At 39.2% G+C, this 17,578-nt stretch overlaps 1 protein-coding gene across 1 annotated transcript in view; it reads left to right on the forward strand.

Annotated features, from left to right (window-relative positions):
• The window catches only part of SPTLC2 (serine palmitoyltransferase, long chain base subunit 2), a 126,407-nt gene that overhangs the window by 77,948 nt on the left and 30,881 nt on the right, over positions 1-17,578 (forward strand). The window contains exons 8-9 of the mRNA XM_006864764.1: positions 544-763; positions 3,328-3,454. Of these exons, the coding sequence (XP_006864826.1) occupies positions 544-763; positions 3,328-3,454 (347 nt within the window). The remainder of the gene's footprint in view (positions 1-543; positions 764-3,327; positions 3,455-17,578) is intronic.

Consider the following 17,578-nt stretch of genomic DNA (forward strand, 5'->3'; position numbering starts at 1 on the left):
CCAAGAGTCCCCAGGTCTTGCCACACTGCTGGCCCACCCGGTCTTTACCTGGCTGCCTCTTCTTTATTCTTCACATTTTTTACCACACTGTCTCCAAATTCCTGCTTCTATTTAAGTCTTTATTCTTCTTTTTATGAAGAAAATTTTTACATATGGAAAATAAATGTTTTCAATATGTCAAAACAAATTCTACACCATTTGATTACGAGGGATATTGTTTTTAGATAACTGTTTGGTATCTTTAGACTTATTTTCTTACTTCCTAATGTTTTTTGTTCTTTTGTGTTATTTTAATTGCATATGCAGTGTCTAATGCTGTCCACTGGTACTAACTTTAGAAGACTCTGCTATAACCTTTATCCTTCTATGGTGAATTCTATCAATTATGTTCTAGTGCTTATTTTCAATCTTTTTTCCCCTAGACATTTGTCTAACCAGGGCAAAATCTAAAAATGCCAGTTCAAACCACAGGTAGAATTGTCAGGCCATTTAAAAGGCAGTAAACTTAAATCTCTGTGTATTTTATTTATCCTGTTTCGCCAGCATGGAGGGATCTATTGTCCGCCTTCCTGAAGTGATCGCCCTTAAGAAGAAATACAAAGCTTACTTGTATCTAGATGAAGCTCACAGCATTGGGGCGCTGGGCCCCACAGGTCGAGGAGTGGTAGACTACTTTGGCCTGGATCCTGAAGATGTGGACGTTATGATGGGAACATTCACAAAGAGCTTTGGCGCTTCTGGAGGCTACATTGGGGGCAAGAAGGTAAATGGGCCTTGAGACTGCAGCAAATATAGTTACACTATTAAGACTTAGTCAGCCATGTTTAGCAGATAGGGCCTGAACTAGGCACTGAGATCCTGAGTTTATTTGTGATTAGGCTCGCAGTGCCACCAGGCTTCCCACTTCAGCTGCCTGGTGACTCTGATGTCTCCTCAGGGTGCTGAATGCTGATTCTGTTCATTGTTTCTTAGTTGACTTTCTTTCTAAACTGCTTGCTGGTCAGAGAGATACAGAATACCCTGTTGTATATAAGAACACACATGGTATATCTGTATCCAATGATACCTTTTAACTAAATTTTTAGTAAAATGTGCACACAAGAAGCTTAGGTACCAGAAGTAAATAAAGACCTATCTTTAGGACACAGATATAAAATGTAACTTTAAAAATTCTAGAAGCAACACAGGAAGTGATACTTCCTGTTTTGTCATAGTCCTCTGTTGGGTTTGAATTGTGCTTAGTCTCAAAAGTTTGGGGGTTGTCATTGGGAATAGAGGACACACATGGAGGGGAAATGGGGAAAGGAGATTATTTTGCTAGCTCTCACGTATTCTGAGGCATTTGGCAATTAGTGTAACATGATGGAAATAGTTCAACCATGCAGACAGAGGCCAAGGTCTAGATATTTCTCTTGCTTATTTTGTGAGACCTTGGACAACACATTTAACCTTTCAGTAACTTCATCAATGAAACGAAAGTCAATACGTAGTAAAGTGTAAAAACAGTATATATGCCCATACTGCAACACAAATGAACCCTGAAAACATGCTAAGTGAAAGAAGACAGTCACAGAGAACACATATATATTACATGGTCACATCTACAGTAAATGTCCAGAATAGTCAAATCTATAGAGACAGAAAGTAGATCAGTGATTGTCAGGAACTTGGGATAAGAGGCAATGGAGAATAGCTGCTAATAGGTACAGGGTTTCTTTTGAGGATGATGAAAATGTAAGATAATAAAGTTAGATAATAAAGAAGTTGCACAATTCTGAATATACTAAAAACCAACCACGCAATTGTACACTTTAAGAAGATGAATTCTATAAATTTTTATTTATCTCTCAATAAAGCTTGTTATTGTGAAAAAACAAAACTCCACAACTTTAGAAAAAAAAAAAAGAGTAGGCCAAATGTATAGCTGACACATAGTAGGTGCTCCTAATTCCTATTTAACCCATGCGTGGCGCTGTGGGTTAATGCGCCATACTGCAAAGCCATTTGAACTGTAAGGTTGGTGGTTCAAGTTCACCAGCTGCTCCTCCGAAACCCTATACAGGGTCACTATGGGTTGGAACTGACTCGACAGCACTTAACAACAACTGGGAGTGTTAAAGAATGGCCCTTCTCTCGCTGATTGACTGCCTTGTAGTGACAACCCATTATTAGTGAGTCTAAATCAGGTTTGAGAGACTTTTAATCTCAAATTTCACCTTTTTGTTATTGGAACCAGGTTCAGTTTGGAGAGTTGAATGCTTTTTGGTAAGATTTGTTGCTGATCCCAAAGAGAAAGAAACAATAAACCAGTGCGGTAGGTTAATTCAGTAGACTATATTTGTGCTTGGTGTTGCGTCTAGAATTTTTATAGTTACATTTTATGTCTGTGCCCTAAAGATAGCCCTGCATTTACTTTTGGTACCCAAGCTTCTTCTTGTGTGCACATTTTATTAAAAATTTAGTGACGTTCAAAAGTATCATTGGATAGGGATGTATATTGATTGCTTTGATATCCTTGCAACTCACAGACAAGGTTTTTCTTAGCTATAGTGTTTTAATGAAAGACCTCATAAATCTGTTCCATTTCTGCCACATGAGTGCTATTTTGTAGACTGTGTGTATCTGGAGACTACTTAATGTCTGTAAAACTGACAGTTGAGAACTATCTGTGATTCAGGGTATAAAGCTGGACGCATACTGTGAAATGCAGATGACATTTTCTGTAGTACATCTACATACAGCTATTCGGTTATCTGACAGTTCACATTGATGACAGTGTAGCTAGTTTGCACATTAACAGTTATGTCTGGCAGTAACCAGCAGGTCGGAGTAACTCTGGCTGTGATGGTTAAGGTTATTTATCATCTTGACTGGACCATGAAGCTCATGGCAGTTATGAGATACTATAACTCGGCAGTTATGTGATATAGTCATCTTCCATTTTGTGATCTAATATGATCATCCTCCATTTTCACATAATGATGATTTGCACATAACACTCTGGTCTTTGAAAGCTAACCATGTTGATAAATGAGGGGTGGTTGTACTTAGAGGTAGATCATTACATCAAAAAAACAATCCAAACACCATCTTGCCTTATTTATGGCTTATAAGTCATCCATTCCTTTAAATCTAGAGGGTTTCTTTAAAACTACCTTTTCTTTTGTATTGTGACTTGTCTGAAAAACAAAACAAAGTCTTAAAAACGTGGCCATGTCTCTGGCCCAGTTGTTACAGAGTGCATTGAGCATGACCTTACGACCAACTCAGTAAGAGTCTCTATCCCAGTGCTGTGAATTCAGGACTTGCCTCTGATTGTCTCCCTAGGAGCTGGTAGATTATCTGCGAACACACTCCCATAGTGCTGTGTATGCCGTGTCACTGTCGCCACCTGTCGTGGAACAAATCATCACCTCCATGAAGTGCATCATGGGGCTGGATGGCACCAACCTTGGTAAGTCTTTCTGATCTTAGTTTTCTAAGGTTCTAGAAGCAAATATTCTTCAACCTTTTTCTTAAACTAAGGTGTTCTGTGTGCTAACGGGTAGAGCTGGCAGGTGTGTGAGGCTTTGTTTCTGTATGTGGTAGACACACGTGTCATGAAAACGACACTTGCTCCTGTGGAAGTTTCTCGTTTATTGAGGCTTTAATCTTGCATCCCACACATGCCTTCAGGGACTTTCTTGAATTACCTAATTTTGTGTGTAAATTCTCTGGATAAAACCCCAAGCCCTTTGCTGAGTCCATTCCAACTCGCAGGGCCATGCAGGACAAAGTAGAACTGCCCCATAGTGTTTCCACAGTCTTAATCTTTACGGAAGCAGTGTGACACATCTTTCCCCCACAGAGCAGCCCCTAGGGCTCTTTCACTTTGTAGGGATGTTTTATTAGCTTAACATTAAAGAGCTGCTGTTTCCATGAATTAGTGTCCTTGATTTAATGTCTTTTTAACAAGTTTCTAATTTAATGTGCAGTAGGTAATGAAGATCTTTCTGAATCTATGTATTTGTTGGGATTTGTAGTCCAAAATCCTTATCTTGATTTAGGCAGTGAAAGTTTTGCTTTCTGACACTTGGCTTTTATTCTGGATCACCAGAGGGCAGTATTGACTACAGAAGTTACAATGAAGGGGAGGAGGCCCTTGTGCACATCTCACAGCTGAACCAGCAGAGTTAGAAGCTGAGTGTGTTTTAAAGTGGGTTTGGGGCCACTTCCCCCAGCCAGCACAGGAAGAGCAGGAAGCCCCTAGCAGGAACTTTCCTAACCACGCCCCATAATGGAGGGTCACTAGTGTGACATCATGCCCTGATGGTACTTGGAGGCAGTTTTGTAAAGCTTTCCTATTTAGCAGCAGTTACCCTCCCCTTCAACCCCCCCCAATTTGGTAGGCCTGGCATGTGTATATAATGCATTGCTGCCATCAGTGGTGGTTGTAGGAGGAAATTTCTGTCTTCACTGTGCCCTATAAAAGGTCACCTCATGGAAGTAGAATGTTGGGAATTCATCATGGCATAATGTCAATGATTTCCCTCACCTCGGTGATCTGTTTCTTTTGTTTTGTTTTTACTCCTGTTTAAAATTTAATAGTTTTGATAATTATATATGTGAAGATGGGATCTCTTCTCCCTAGAAAATGTCCTAAAGGGCAGATTTGTAAGTTGCATTACCTTTGAATATATGAAGTAATGAGTCTTGGTGTGGCACTGTAGAATAAACACTGTGCCTGACCATAAGGTTGGCAGTTCAAACCCACCAGAAGCTCCTCAGAAACCCTATACAAGGTTGCTGTGAGTCGGTACTGACTCGATGGCACTTAACAACAAGAAGTAATAAAATCAGGGCTCTGCCAATGATGGGACATGAAATATGGTAACTAGCTATCGGCCTTGGGTTAACACTAGTTTTCCAATTACCTTTTGCTCTATATCACATTACAGCTTTGTGATGTGAAACAACATCCGTCGTATTATGCTCATAGATTTCTGTGAGTCAAGAATTCGGTCAGGGCACAATTGCGGGAACTTCAGCTTGGAACACTAACGTGTGACTGAGGAAGGCTCAGATGGTTAGGAGCTGGGATCATCTGGAAGCTTCTTCACTCAGTATGTCATCTGGGTTGAAGTAAATTGGAAGCTGGGCATAGCTAGGACTGTTGTTCAGAGCATGTTTATGTGTCTTTTTGTGTGGCTGAGGGTCTTCACAGCATGGGAATTGGGTATCCGTAGACATACTTTCCAAAGACCAAGCATTCCAAGAGAACCAGGCAGAAACCAAGTCACTAAGGCTAGCACAGATTGAAGTGGGTAGGAAATTAGACTCTACTTTTCAGAGAATTTACAATCATTTTAGAAAACTGCCAAATACTAGCCTTTAAAAAGCTTAATTTGTAAAACTTAACGATTAGAATGACAAACTTCTATTAGCCTACAAAAACCGAGGTTAAAAAATATTGAATCAAAATGAAGACAAGTAGAGAGAAATACCATTTCTCATGAAGCCTGCTGCCTTGATCTCAATTAAATCTGACCTGTTTGGTGGTGTCCTCCCCGCCACAGTTTTTCATGTGTAAGGTAATGAATTTATTTATGGTAGCATTGAATATGTGTCTTTACTATATTTGTGGGGAAAAGATAGGAACCAGGGCCTTTTGACTTCACTTTAGTGTGGTCTTTAAAAAGAAGTATCTACTGTTCAGTTTCTGAGAGTGATAAAATAGAATTGGCCTGACTTGAGAGAAACTTCATGCCTTCTTTCCAGGACACTGAGTTTCACTAATTCCACCAACACTGACAGTCTCACCATGGATGAAGCAGACCCATGGGCCATTTGAATAGAGAGTAGATGTGAAGGGGATTTGGGATACAAAGAAAAACTGGCTGTTGCATCAGGGCAGAGTACTGTAGCATAGAAATATTGACTTTATTAATCACTCTTCAAATATTTGAGTGCCTGCTAGTGGCTGCTCTAGTCACTTGTGATTCATCAAAGAACAAAACATCCCAAAGTCCTTGCCTGAGGGAATTTGTAGCGTGCTAGAAAGTAAGCACTCCTAGGGAAAAGATCAGCAGGGAAGAAGTGGGGGTGGTCCCAGAACTGCTGGGCACCCAGTTTGTAATTTTTAACTAGTGATCAGGCCAGGACTCATTGAGATTTTAGGAAGAATTTGAAGGAGGCAAGGGGTGATTAGCCATGAAAATACCCAGTCATAGAAGACCTTGGGCTGGAGCTGACTTGGTCTTCAGGAACAGCTAGGAGGCCAGTGTGACAAATCATAATAGTGCAAGGTGACAGTGAGTAGGTGAGATCAGAGAGATGTGGGAACGGGGAATGGGGAAGGGGCTGAGGGAGGAGGAGAGGCTTGTTTGGAGGGTGGGTATCCTGACAGGAGGCAGGCTTATAAGGATAATTTAATTAGGTTAACGTGAAAACACAGACCTACACATACTAGTTCTCTTGAGCTGGATACAGGCATGCCTTGGAGATAAAGCAGGTTTGATTCCTACTGCACACAGAAAACCCATTGCCAATGCATCATTCCAACTCATAGTGATCCCATAAGACAGAGTAGAACTGCTCCAGAGGGTTTCCGAGGCTGTAAATCATTAAAGGAGCAGCTGGTGGACTTGAACTGCCTACCTCGTACTTAGTAGCCCAACACATTCCAGACCACCACAACAGAGCATGTATTGCAATGAAGCAAGTCATACATATTTTCTGGTTTCCCAGTGCATATTAAAGTTATGTTTATACTTTACTGCTGTCTATTAAGTGTGCTAATAGCATTAAGAAAAAGTTGGAAGTATTGTAAGAACCACCACAATATGGCACAGACACACAGTGCTATTGGGGAAATGGTGTCAAAAGACTTCTCTCAATGAAGGGTTGCCACAAATCTTCAATTTGTAAAAAATGCAATGCCCACAAAGTACAATAAAGCAAGATATGTCTGTATGTAGTATAGAGTCACATTCAAATTTTTGGAATGAATAGCCTTTGCAGGCCGCTTAATATTAGCTTATTTCTGATAGGTTAAAAATTTTTATTAGCACTTCAAATTTCATGAAAAGATACAGAAAAGAGTGTAATTCACATTCATGCCCCTACTACCCATGTTGTTAAATGTGAATACTTTGTCCTGGGGATCTCACTGTAGGAACCCCATTAGGAACCCTCTGGGATCCTGGCTTTCTCTTGTCTTCCCCAGAGGTGATCGCTGTTCTGAAATTGTCTGCTTCTTTCATTTTATTCTTTTACTACATTGTGTCCACAAATAGTGCATAGGTATCTTACACTATGCAAAGGCTCACTACTTGCAAAGTAACTTGCAAAGACATTTACCAGAATTAACTGGCTGAATCAGAATCCACTATTATAGTAAATCCACATATGGTTTTGTTATTAAGTGACAACAAGCCAGTTCCTACTCATAGCGACCCTGCATACGGTTTCCAGGGAGCAGCTAGTAGGTTTGAACCTCCAACTTTGTGGATAGCAGTCCAGTGCTTGTCCTACAGCACCACACCAGGACTTCTGTACACACTACCAAAAACTCTTTCATTTGTGCATGTATTGAGGAAGAGAATGTAGAATGCACTTCAGTCAGATCGCAGCTCTTCTTCCAGTAGGACCATGTCTTGGAGTTGTTTAGATGCATTGTGCACAGTCTCATTCATCATCCCACATTACCAACAAAACCAGTCTATGACTTTGTGGAAGAGTCCTCAAAGGAGATAGGTGAGCATAGGCGATACGAAGGAACCCCTACATTCAGAGAAAATGTGGAAGTAACCAAGCTTTATTGAGAGAGATACGTAAGTAGGAAATTGTACTGCAAGTAGGTATACCTAAGTTTTTGCTAAGAGTTAAATAGAAAATGAAGTGTTTCAGATGCTTTATAGTTTACAGAAATTCTTGGTGAGTTATTATATAGATACTTAAGGGTGTTTTAAAGGAGCTCTGTAGTATAGCAGTTACGAATCGGGCTGTTCGAAACTACCAGCTCTCAAAGTCAGCAGTTCGAAACCACCAGCTCTTCTACGGTAGAAAGATGAGGCTTTCTGCTCCTGTAAAGATTTACAGCCTCGGAAACCCTGCACAGGGTTGCTATGATTAGGAACCGACTCCATGGCACACCACCACCACCAAGAGTGTTTTAGTCGTTTGGGAGAAAAATGCTTGCCATTCTTGGATGAGCCAAGAACATATTCTATTTTTTCTGATGCTTTAAAAACCTTGTATAGGCCCAACTACCTAAATATTCACTCCCTAACATCCTTGTAGAAATAGATTGGATTCCTATGACTACTATCTGTGTTAAGTGTTTTTAAATGCCATAGTGTATGAATTTTTCTGTAACTTTTACTTTCTGTTTTTCACTGTTGTATGTTGTTTTTAAGTGCCCCCGAGTCAGTTCCACCTCATAGTGTCCCTGTATAGGGTTTCTAAGGAGTGGCTGGTGAGTTTGAATTTCCAACCTGTGCTTCAAACCAACCTTGTGGTCCAGTGCATTATCCTATAGTCACACAGCAGGATTGTTGTATAGTCGTGTTATAAATTTACTCCCACTTTTTGGTTCCTCCAGATTTGGACATCTAGATTGTTAGCTGTTTTTAGTTGTTACACAATACTGTGGTAATGATCTCTGTACCTGTCTCTTTGGGATACATCCCTTATAGTGATATGGGTGGGCGTCTTTGGATGTTACTAAACTCTTGGCAAAGTGCTTGTACCAATTGACTCTCCCACTAGTAATCTCTACCAATATGATGGATAGGTAACAATATTTCTTTGTAGTTTTTATTTGTATTTTCATGATGGTTAGCTTGGCCATCTGTTCTATGGTTATTTCGGTTTGTTGATTCATATTTTTCAACTACCCAGATTTCTTCCTGTCACTGCTCTTTATGTTCTGTGCCCAGTATTTTATTGGTCTTTGTAAACTTGTAGCTCTTTGAATATTCTGGATAATATTTTCTCTCAGTTTTTGGCTTTCCTTTTCATCTTACTCATCTTGTTCACTTTAATACAGTACGGTTTATATTAAGAAGTGTTTTCTTAACCTCAGCTTCCAAAAATTTCTTCTGTTTATTCATTCATTTATTATACATCTGTTTTTATGGTTATATTTGTATTCTTGTGTAGGCTTCCTACTTCCCGTAGATTAAAATGCTCCTGGGCTATTGTCAATGTATGGTAAAGATGGCATTTACCATTTCTACTTAACAAAGAGGGCAAAAGGTCACAGATCCCGTGAGTGCCTGACCCTAGATTTTATGTTATTCTCTGGGAATATGAGAAATAAGAAGCTCGTTCCCTTTTTGAACTAATGATCTGATTGCTATTATACAGGGTTGCTGAGTTGGAATGACTCATGGGCACTTGACAGCAACAACAATGACTAGGTATGGATTCCTGGTGTGGCTCTGTGGGATCAGCACTGGATTGCAGACCACAAAGTCAGCTGTTCAAACCCACCAGCTATTCCTCAGTAACCCTGTCCAGGCGTAATAGTTTGGTTTAGTTGCACATTTATTACTAGTTGTTGTTGTTGTTAGGTGCCATCGAGTCGGTACCGACTCATAGCAACCTTATGCACAGCAGAACGAGACCCTGCCCGATCCCAGGCCAACCTCACAACTGTTGCCATGCTTGAGTCCATCGATGCTGCCACTTGGCCAATCCATCTCGTTGTAGTGTCCTATAAATTTTAGTGATAAGTCCCTTGTCTGATGTGTCATTCCAAAAGATTTTTTCCCAATCTATGGGCTCCATTTTTATTCTTTTGGTGAATTTTTTTTTTTTTTTTGATGCACATAAGTTTCTAATTTTTATTATGCCCCAGTCATCTAATTTGTTCTATCGAGTTTGTTTTTTTGCCATGTTTGATAGTTTATGTATGCCATATATTAGAGTCCATAAATTTGTCTCTATTTTCTCATTGATAATCTTTATAGTTCTGGGATTTACATTTAGATCTTTAATCCGTGTTGAGCTAGTTTTCATATATGGTGTGAGGTATAGGTCTTGTTTCATTCTTTTGCAAGTCAGTTTCCAATTTTGTCAGCACCATTTGTTGAAGAGACTGTCTCTTCCCCATTTAATGCATTTTAGCTCTTTGTGAAAGATCAGTTGACTGTATGTGGATGGATTTATTTCAGGGTTCTTTCTCAATTCTGTTCCATTGATCTGTGTGGCTTTCATTGTACCAATACCAGGCTATTTTGACCATGGTAGCCCTGTAGCAAGTTTTGAAGTCTGGAAGAGAGAGGCCTCCCACTTTGTTCTTTTTCTTAAGCAGTGCTTTGCTTATCCAAGTTATCTTTCCTTTCCAAATAAAGTTCGTGATCATTATTTCCATCTCCTCAAAGAATGTTGTTAGAATCTGGATTGGGACTGTATTATATCTGTAGATTGCGTTTTTGTAAATCTCTTTTGGTTTCTTGTTTTAGTGTTTTGTAGTTTTTACATAGGTCTTTTGTTTTTCTGGTTAGCTTTATTCCTAAATACGTCATCCTTTGAGTGGCTGTCATAATGGTATTTTTTTCCTTATTTCCTCTTCAGAGCTTTCTTTATTGGTATATAGAAATCCAACTGATTTTTGTATATTGATCTTGTACCCTGCCATTTTGCTGAAATTTCCAATGATTTCCAGTAGGTTTTTTTTGTTTTTGTTTTTGCTGAATCTTTGGAGTTTTTTTATGTAAGGATCATATCATCTGCAAATAGATTTTAGCATCCCTTTCTTGCCTTATTGCTCTGGCTAAGACTTCCAACACTATACTGAATAGGCATGGTGATAACTGGCATCCTTGTCTGGGTCCTAGCCACAAGGGGGGAATGCTTTCAGTTTCTCCCTGCTTAGAGTGATGTTGACTGTTGGTTTTGTATAGATGCTCTTGATTTCCTTCAGTTCCTGCTCTGTTTAGTGTTTTTATCAGGAATGGGTGCTGATTTTGTCAAATGCCTTTTCTGCAGCAATTGATGTATTCATGTGTTTTTTGTCCTTTTTAAAATTTATGTGGTGAATTACTTTGATTGGTTTTCTAATATTCAACCATCCTTGCATCCCTGCTAGGAATCCCACTTGCTTGGTAATGATGTAATATCTTTTTGATGTGTTGCTGAATTCTGTTGTCTAGGATTTTGTTGAGAATTTTTGCATCTGTGTTCATGAGGGATTTTAGTCTATAATCTTCCTGTTTTAGTGATGTTTTTCCCTGGTTTGGGTATAAAACTTTTTTGTTTTTCCACAAACTTTGAGGCTCTCATAGTTTTTTCAAACTGGTAGTACGATGATCTACGGAATGTTGAACAGCTCTATATTAGGTAGAAGTACTTTCATATGAAATAAGAATAAAATGTGCCTTGGCTTTTGATCAATTTGTTATTGTTGTTAAATGCTGTTGAGTCAGTTCCAGCTCATAGTGACCACATATAGGGTTTCCAAGGAGCAGCTGGTGAGTTTGAACTGCTGACCATGTGGTTCAAACCGACCTTATAGAATCAAGACTTTCTGGTTTCATGAGCTGAATTAACCCCATAACAATTGCCCTGAGATCATCTTTGTCTTGAAATAAGAGTGTCTCTTGAAGTCTTTTTTAAACTAAACACTGTCTTATATTAATTAGCAAGGAATGTCTGCCTAAAGCCTCATGGTTTTTTTTAAGGAACTATGTGTATAGAATCAAACTGACAACAGCAACTCCAAGAGTAGTCTTCATTCCTGGGAATGGCTAAGGGAGAAGGAAGAGAGAGACTTCTATTTTGTATTTCATTATGTTCTGGTCGACTGGGATTTTACCATGTAAATAAGTTACTTTTATGATTAAAAAGCTTTTTTAATGACTAAATTCTACGGCACACAAATCACTTTTGGAAATAATTCCTGCTTACAAAAGTCTGTGAATAAGGTTTAAACACATATACAAAGAGTATGTAGTTGATTATTAACAGACCTTCGTTTTCATCCTTTATGCAGGAAGAAGTGTTGCCCCTTGGTGACACTGTCTAGAGCCTGAAGAAAAGCTGGCCCATGCGATAGGAGTTGAGCTCCAATTCCTACCTTAATAATCTACTCCTTTCCCCTTTCTCCCAACCATATCCTCCTTTTCCTTCTGATTCCCATAGGAAAACCTCTCTCTATGTGGACAGACAGATGTTAAAAGGCATCTTATCTAGGAATCTAAGTAAAATTCTGTTGGATGGGAATTGTGTTACCAGTGTACTTGTACTTGAGTGGGAAGGTTGAGCTGGAACAGTGCTGGTGGATGTGTATCATCAAGTTGATTCTGAGTCATATCAAACCTGTACAGGGATTCTAAACCGCCTCTTAAGAGTGATTTCCTAAAAGAGCAACTGGTGGATTCGAACTGCTGACTTTGTGGCTAGCAGCCCAACGAGTAATCACTATGCCACCAGATCTCTTGGAATCAGTGAGATCTAGGACATTTTCAGAAAATCCACTAGACTTTTGAAATTCTAGCGTTTTCTTCACATATTACTAACCTATATCCAGTAATGGACATAAGATTTACGTATGAATCAAGGCAAAATGTCTGACTAAAAATCCAAAATTTTGCTTTTTTATTTTTCTAGAGTTGTGTGTTGATTTGATTTCGAGCTAGTGGTATAGTCAAACATGTATAGCACCCAGCTTAGCACCTGACATCTGTTAGTCTTCTGACAAATTTACTGGATGGTAAGTGGTCCAGAATGTTAGAGAACAAGTAGGGCAGGTACTTCATTATAGTGTGGATTGTGTGGTTAAGTGTTAGTCCAAATAGTCAAATCTTGGAGCAGAATAAACTACATAGGTTTTTAGATAAAAGTAAAAGGTGATGATAGGAAAGATAAAGATAAAGATTTCATCTTGATTTTCATTGTTTTGAAAGAAACTAGGCCCATTCAACTACCTTTTGGCATAGAAGGGGGGGAAAAAAGAATATCCCGAGCACATTGTGGTTTAATTAAAATTGGATTTGTCAAATTTGAATTTATTTCAATAGCAGACTTGTTAATGAGGTGTTAAATGATCACTTTGGGAATCCCAGGGAATTGTTAGCAGGTAATTTAGGAGAACTGAAAAACTTTTTAAAAAATGATAAATTACAGTATTCGCTTGCTGATGGGGTTTACATGGGGTCATAAATAATGTCCTGCTTTTCCTGGGGGCAGAGCAGGCTGACAGCTTTTAACACCATTTGTCAAGATTGTTGGTAGAAACTTTTCATCCTTGGGTCTCTGTGCCCCTCCCACCAAGCACCAGCCTTTCTGAATCCGGGAATGTTTGGAGTTTGCATTTCTCCACTTCATTTTCTTAACACTCTGCTTTTATTTTTATAGTAATTAATAGACATTCAGGAGCCCTGGTAGCACAGTGGATTAAGCATTGTGCTGCTAACCAAAAGGTCGGGGGTTCAAACTCAGCAGCCACTCCTAGGGAGAGAGATGTCTGCTTCCACAGAGATTACAGCCTTAGAAACCCTACGTTGTTGTTAAGTGCCCGGTGGAGCATCTGTCTTCTCCTCTGTAGAGTTGCTGTAAGTCAGAATCGAAATAGCAGCAGTAGGTATCAGACATTCATCTAAACTAAAATTAAATCTCTAATGAACACAGTTTTATTCTCACATCACCGTTTGTCCCTGAGAGTCAAAGGCTGAAGAGATCCCTAGTGTCTTGTAACTGGCTGCCTAGAAAAAGATTCCCTTCAGCATCAATCAAGTGTCTACTGTGTCCCTGTGGTGGCTGTGCTGTGTGAGACGTTCGGAGGTGAACAATACGGATGATCCTTGCCTTTGAGAAAACTCAGTTTATAGTAAACCTAAGAATAAGGGGGAAGAACTACTTTCAGAGCCACAGATAAATTCTTTGTTCAGCTTCCCCTTTTCTTAATTTCTTCATTCCTTTTCCTTCCCTGAAACCTCTTCTGTTACCACCACCCTCCAAAAAACTTCCAAGCTCAAATTTTACCCAGAATTCAATGAAATAGAAGTTAACTTGTTGATTTTTCTAGTATGTGAAATTTCCCTTTGGCAGGTGTCCCTCTAGTAAATGACCAATAAAAATGAAAAGATTCTCCTTGTACTAAGAAGCCTCTTCATTATCTAACATAAGGGCTTTTTGCCTAGTGATTTACGCAAACAATATGACTACTCTACAGGTGTAGAAATTGGAGCTCAGAGATGGGACAGGTTTTCTCAGGATCTCATCTCTAAATAGATTGTGACTTTCCTGAACTCCATCTATGTCTACTTCTGAAGTTGAATTGATGATACTTAAAATTTAATTAATTAAAACAGACTATGTTAAAGCATCTATTTCTAATGTGCTGATGTCTGACAAATTTTGTAGAGAGCTGTTAAGTGTAGTTGTGAGTGAATCAGCCCTCCAGTTGAAAGCTTTTTTTTGGTATTTACCTGTTTCTTCTCTCCATGGATCAGCAACCCCTTTCACCTCTCTCTCTGCTTCAGAAATCTGTTCTAAATACTCAGAACTTTTTATAGCACAATCTGTTTCTTGCTCTCATCTTTCTTCCAGATCCACTTGCTAGCAAACGTTTTTGCAGCCAGAGTAGTCTCTCCTTGCGGGTCTTGTTTCAGAGTTTGTTTGAAGTTGACTATTAAGGTGCCCCTAGGCAGCAGGCTGAAAGCTAACCTTTGAACAAATATAGACTTGCTTATTAAGTGGAACATTGCTGTTAGTACAAAGCATAAATAAGGGGTTCCAGTATGTTCCCCTGGGGCAGGAAAGGGACCCTGAATTAGATATCCCTCATTTTGGATAATTTGTGGTAAGGTGACTTAAGGAAAAGACACTTAATTAAAGGGCTGTTTGTCAAGTAATTTTTTAGCATTATGAAGTAGATGGGTTGTCTTAGTTTTATTGCATATTAAAATTTATTTTAAAGGTATTTTCATGAAATATCTTTGTGGAAAGTTCAGTTACCATTGAGACCAACTTTTCTTACTCTGTCTTCTAGTTTGTGAACTTATAAGCCCAGTCCGTTTTGTTTTTTGAAGAATAACTTTCTAAACCTTAACTCAAACAGAATTGCTCCACACTCCAGAATTTTCTCTGAGAGCTTGGTCTAAGAGAGAAGATATGAGATGCATAATACACACACACAAATAACTATGAGAACCAGAATGTATTGCCCTTCTAGTGGCTAGCTAGATTTAAGTGTTTTCTGAGGAGAAATTGATTTTAAAAACCAAAAAAAGTGGTCCCCTAGCTTTTGTAATTACCAAAATACTTTATCTATATTCTTATCTACTTTGGCAATGGAATGTGAGATTTTGAAGGAACTTATTAAGGGCTATTTTCTTAACCCCTTGTTTCTCCAAATTTGTCTTGATCCCTTGCATAAACATTGGACTGTAAGGTCAGCTTGAACCTCAAGGTCAGCAGTTTAAACCCACCGGCCGCTCCTCGGAAACCCTATTCAGGGTCGGAATATGAATTAGAACCGACTTGATGGCACGTAACAGCAACCATCTTGCTCACATGAAAGAACCTTAAAAAAAAGAATCCTTGTGCTAGGGGCAGTGGCTCCTCCTCTCCAGATGCATGGGATCAGAGTATGTGGGCTGAGACCCCAGCGAGGTTTGGTTTGAGTGAAATGTTTGCATATAGAACAGGAGTTTGGCGGTAAAGCTAAGTAACTGATGTCATTGTCTTTGGAAACCTAGTTGTGGGAGGGTCCTGAACCTTCCTTCTGAACAGCTGGTGACTCTTATTGAATGGATCCCTTACAGACAAAGTAAGGGAGGGAGGAGCTCCAGATGGAGCCATGGCTTCCGAGATCTGTGCTCAGGTTACCCAAGGCTGGTTGGAATTTATTCATGTTCTTTTAATTTAGACTCCCAAATTCTTTAGTACACAGCCTGCAAAAGATTATGCTGTCAGCGTTTTTAGAAAACATGCTTAATACTAATCCACTGTGAACACTTATTTATTGCTTTGCTTTTTACGCTATAAAATGGTTGAAACTCAAACCAAACCTTTACCTTTTCCATCTGTAGGATGTTTGATTACAAAACACATATTTCTTCCCTCTTGTTGTAAGAGTATTTTGTGACACTTTCCAGACCCTTCAGAGGAAGACAGTAGAATATTCTTTGGACAAATTAAGACCTTAAGACCTTCTGTCCTGACTGAGTTGGCAGCCTTTAAAATTCAGTTCCCTTATTGTTCAAAGGCACTTGGCCTCTTTTCTTCCGTTTGTTCCAAGCCCTCTGATTCTGGCTGTGTGTTAGCAACCGTTCCGCTATATTGAGTCAACAGTTCTAAGCCCTGTTCCCTGCTGCGTGTTGAACATCCTGTGGCAGACCTCAGGAAATCCTAGTTTTGGGAGTTGAAGTGAATTAAAGGAGTAAGCTACTACTAGGAACTGTGAGAGGAATTTATTGTGTATTGCTTGGTGTTATAATAAATGCTGCTATAATTGTGGATGTAGGATCAGCACTGGACTGTGAACCACAAGATGAGCAGTTCAGACCTACCAGCTGCTCCTTGGAAACCCTATATGCAGGGTCGTTATGAGTTAGAACTGCCTCAGCAGCACTTAGCAACAACAACATTGTTGTGGATGAGTAGGAGGATCACAGTGGTTAATATTGAGAGTAGATTAGGGAGATAGATAATAGTATCCATATGGTACAAGGAAACAGCAGACTCCTTTTGATGTGGCTTTAACTTGGAGGAAATAGAGACCGTGTCTAGGAGATGGTGAGCAAAGTTCCCACTCACTTGGCTTCAGTAGTTAGAAAGTTACTGAAATCTCTTTCCTGGAAGTGCCATATAAATACCCTTTTATAACAGACTGTTCACTGAGGGACAAAAATGCCTTAACTTACTTGTAAAGAGCCTGTTGCAGGAACATTTATTTGTCTTTTCCTTGGGACTTTGAAGGTTCAAGCTGAAGGATCTTTCCAATGCCATTTATTTAGCTGGGATTTAAGAGGAAAGTGTTATTCATTCTGCCTGTCCTGCTTTTTAATTAATACTGCTTTTATTTTTGTTTTAGGTAATACTTTTAAACAAGATCCTTCTTTCTCTGAGATAATTTGAAAAACCAGGACAGATAAATTTCAATTCCAATACAGTGTGGTTTTAGAAACAGCTTCACTGTTTGTTTTTTAACATCTCAGGCTTTCCTTACCTCCTTCTCCAGTCCCATTTGTTACTTGAAGATATTTTTAGATTCGGTCACTTATCCTTATTTTAATCTACATCTCTGCAGGTGTTCGTATAGAAACTAAAGAACAAAGAATGACCTTACAGGTCAGTTGAGTTGTGTGTTTCCTGGCATAATTTTGTCCCTCTCCTTTGCAGTAGCAGGCCACAGGATGCTTCCCTTTAAGATTCATTCTGTCTGGATTCTTGTGATAAGTGTATCATTTACTGATGTAAAAAGTGCTGTAAGGAGAGTTTAAAGTCTACTACCTGCTTCCCCCACTTGTCTTGTTGTTGCGTACGTGCCCTTAAGTCAGTTCCTGTGCATAGAAACCCTGTATAATATTTCCAAGGAGTCACTAGTGGATTTGTACCGCAGAACCTTGAGATTAGCAGTCCATTGCTT

The sequence above is a fragment of the Chrysochloris asiatica genome, unplaced genomic scaffold, assembly GCF_000296735.1.
Source record: "Chrysochloris asiatica unplaced genomic scaffold, ChrAsi1.0 scaffold00070, whole genome shotgun sequence".
Taxonomy (NCBI): domain Eukaryota; kingdom Metazoa; phylum Chordata; class Mammalia; order Afrosoricida; family Chrysochloridae; genus Chrysochloris; species Chrysochloris asiatica.